General features: G+C 42.6%; 1 protein-coding gene across 1 annotated transcript; it reads right to left on the bottom strand.

Annotated features, from left to right (window-relative positions):
* Positions 1-1,417: 1,417 nt before the first annotated feature.
* Positions 1,418-2,698, bottom strand: LOC122671441 (probable pyridoxal 5'-phosphate synthase subunit PDX1). The gene has a single exon (XM_043868645.1). The coding sequence runs from the start codon at positions 2,560-2,562 to the stop codon at positions 1,633-1,635; it is 930 nt and encodes a 309-aa protein (XP_043724580.1). The 5' UTR covers positions 2,563-2,698; the 3' UTR covers positions 1,418-1,632.
* Between the last annotated feature and the right edge of the window lie 219 nt (positions 2,699-2,917).

Below are 2,917 nucleotides of genomic sequence, written 5' to 3'. Positions count from 1 at the left end.
CTTTGACCTACTACTTATGGGAATCAAGACTGGTTATGAAAGAGACATGTCGGCTTATAAAGAAAAGCAGAAAAAAGGCAGTATAAAAACAGGGGAGGGGGGAACTGAGTTGAGAATGGAAAATCGACTGTCAAGCATCCCATTCTTTTGGTTTTTGGGTGAAGATTTCTGTTTTTCTAGTAGTAAGTATGAGACGAGACATCAAAACCCATCTTCAGCTACTAACAAGCAACCACGAAAGGCCCTTCAGAATATCAAGGCAAAAAAGTTCAGAAGAGGAAATGCTGAAGCATATTGAAGTATGATAGGAAAAAGCTAATAAACAAAATGAGCAGAAAGCACAGATGTAAAGAATCTAATCTAGAGAACCAATTAACAAGAACTTGATACTTCCAATTTTTGTCATCTTGGAGAGTCTCATATCATTCATGCTCTGCGTTTTGGAGAGACTTAGAATGGATAAGGACAGAGAAACAGATAATATAGTGAAGGGTTCAATGTCATCAAATCAAAATGAAAAAAGATTTCAAAGTCATAACCCCTATAAGCAATCAGATTTAAAAAAAAAAAATAAATAAAAATTTAAATGATGGTGGATTGTTGTCATTCAACCCATATTGTTTCCATAACCAAGGAATCTCTTGGCAATAAAATAGCAATTGTATTAGCAATCATCCCCTAGTAAGCTCAATAGAAAGGGCTTTTTGAAACAACACATTAACCAATTCACTCACAATCAACATTCTAGATTGCTTTTTATTAGTCTCTGCTACAAGCCTCTCCATGAGATCAAGGAGTCCAATAGCTAACAAATACTGTTTCATCTTACAATGGAACTATGGTTTCTGGTACAAAGGAAATGAAGAGAAGGTAATGTGATTCATGCCACTCACATTTCTTCTTGAGCAAGAAGCTAATTAACATAACTTGGATGCTCACCTCTTTCCTATACATACTGCCATTCCAAATTTATACTCTGTTGGCTAGCATCAAGGTAACTCACAAATTAAAAGAAATTAAGTTCACAAAAGAAGAACCGGGGAATCAAGAAAGAAAACATTTAAAATAAAAATAATGCTACAGCACATATGAAACTCTCTTCAAGTGAATGAATAGGATTAAAGCATGGAACCAGAAAATAAGACCAAATAAATCTGCTTAAATGTCAATAAACGAATACAGAAATAATTTTCTCAGAAACTGAATGTCCTAAATAGTTAAAAAAACTCAAAGACAAAAAAAAATTTCTTTATTGAGGTCGTCCATCTTTTTTACCTTTCTCCAAACCCAGATAATTTAAAAGAAGAAAAAAAATTTCTCTCTACAACTGAATCATCATTATGGTATATAATCTAATCAGGACATGAAATTAACTTCTTATTGGTACTAGTGTATATAGAGTAAATTTCACTAGATATGAAATTAACTTCTTATCGATAGAGATTCTTCAGTAACAGAGAAGAAATGAATCTTGTAACTTCACTAATATATCTAAATAGGGAAGAACAAAGTATATTCAAATTCAAACCAAGAATTCCCAAAGCTTCCAGGACAAGAGATAAAGGAAAAGAGAGATTAATCGACGAACACCACGTCCATTGCTCAACCCCAAGCACAATATCACTCCAACGCCTACTCCGACCGTGCCGCGTACCTCTCCACCTTCTCATCCTTGAGATTCAATCCTACCATGGCCTCACCCAATCCGCAGCTCACCTCAGAAAGAATATCAGGGTCACTGTAATGGGTCACAGCCTGAACAATTGCCCGAGCACGGCGAGCAGGGTCACCACTCTTGAACACACCAGACCCAACAAATACACCATCGCAACCCATTTGCATCATCAGAGCCGCGTCGGCTGGCGTAGCAACCCCCCCTGCAGCGAACTGAACCACAGGGAGCCTACCCAGCTGTTTAGTCTGCATCACGAGATCATACGGAGCAGAAATCTTCTTGGCGAAGGAGAAGACCTCGTCGTCATCCATGTTACGCAGGATCCTAATATCGCCCATCACCGACCTTACATGCCTCACGGCCTCGACAATGTTACCAGTCCCAGCCTCTCCTTTGGTGCGAATCATGGCTGCCCCTTCGCGAATCCTACGCAGGGCTTCGCCGAGGTTGCGGCAACCGCAGACAAAAGGGACCCTGAAGTTATGCTTGTTGATGTGATTATCTTCGTCTGCGACAGTGAGCACCTCGCTCTCGTCGACGTAATCGATGCCGATGGCTTCGAGGATCTGGGCTTCAACGAAATGGCCGATACGAGCCTTGGCCATAACGGGTATTGTGACAGCTTGCTTTATCTCCTTAATGAGGCCTGGGTCGCTCATCCGAGCGACGCCGCCCTGTGCGCGGATATCTGCCGGAACGCGCTCCAGGGCCATGACTGCGCAGGCACCAGCCTCTTCGGCGATGCGGGCTTGTTCGGCGTTAACAACGTCCATGATTACACCGCCACGGAGCATCTGGGCAAGGCCCACCTTGACGGAGAAGGGGGATTTTTTGGCCTCTGTGATGGCTCCGTTGCCGTACAATGTAACCACACCGCTTCCTGCCATTTCTGAGATGAATAGAACTTCTCTTGGAGAAAGAGAGAGTATAAACAAGAGATAATAACCCAAGAAACCCAAATTGTGGGAGACGGTTTCGATACAGGAGGGGAGAGAGAGAGAGAGGAGGAGGGAGGGGAAGGCGAAAGAAGAGGTGAGGAAGAAGAAGAAGGTAGGGGCGGATGGCGGTTACGAGAGAAGGTAAATGGGTATAAATACGGAGCGGATTGAACGCTTACGCCAGATGTATATCCCTTTTTGGTTTTAGGGCCTTCGAGGAAGCGGAAGAAAATAGGGGATAGTGTAGGAACCACATCATCTCCTGCCCACCCGCCTGCATCTGACGGCTGGACAGCATGCAGGG

The sequence above is a fragment of the Telopea speciosissima genome, chromosome 8 (genome assembly GCF_018873765.1).
Source record: "Telopea speciosissima isolate NSW1024214 ecotype Mountain lineage chromosome 8, Tspe_v1, whole genome shotgun sequence".
In the NCBI taxonomy this organism is placed as follows: Eukaryota; Viridiplantae; Streptophyta; class Magnoliopsida; order Proteales; family Proteaceae; genus Telopea; species Telopea speciosissima.
The sequence above is the reverse complement of the archived record's forward strand: the minus strand, read 5'-3'. Positions and strand labels throughout refer to the sequence as shown.

Coding starts and splice junctions, on each gene's coding strand:
- LOC122671441 (XM_043868645.1), bottom strand. CDS start 2,562: ATGGCAGGAAGCGGTGTGGTTACATTGTACGGCAACGGAGCCATCACA.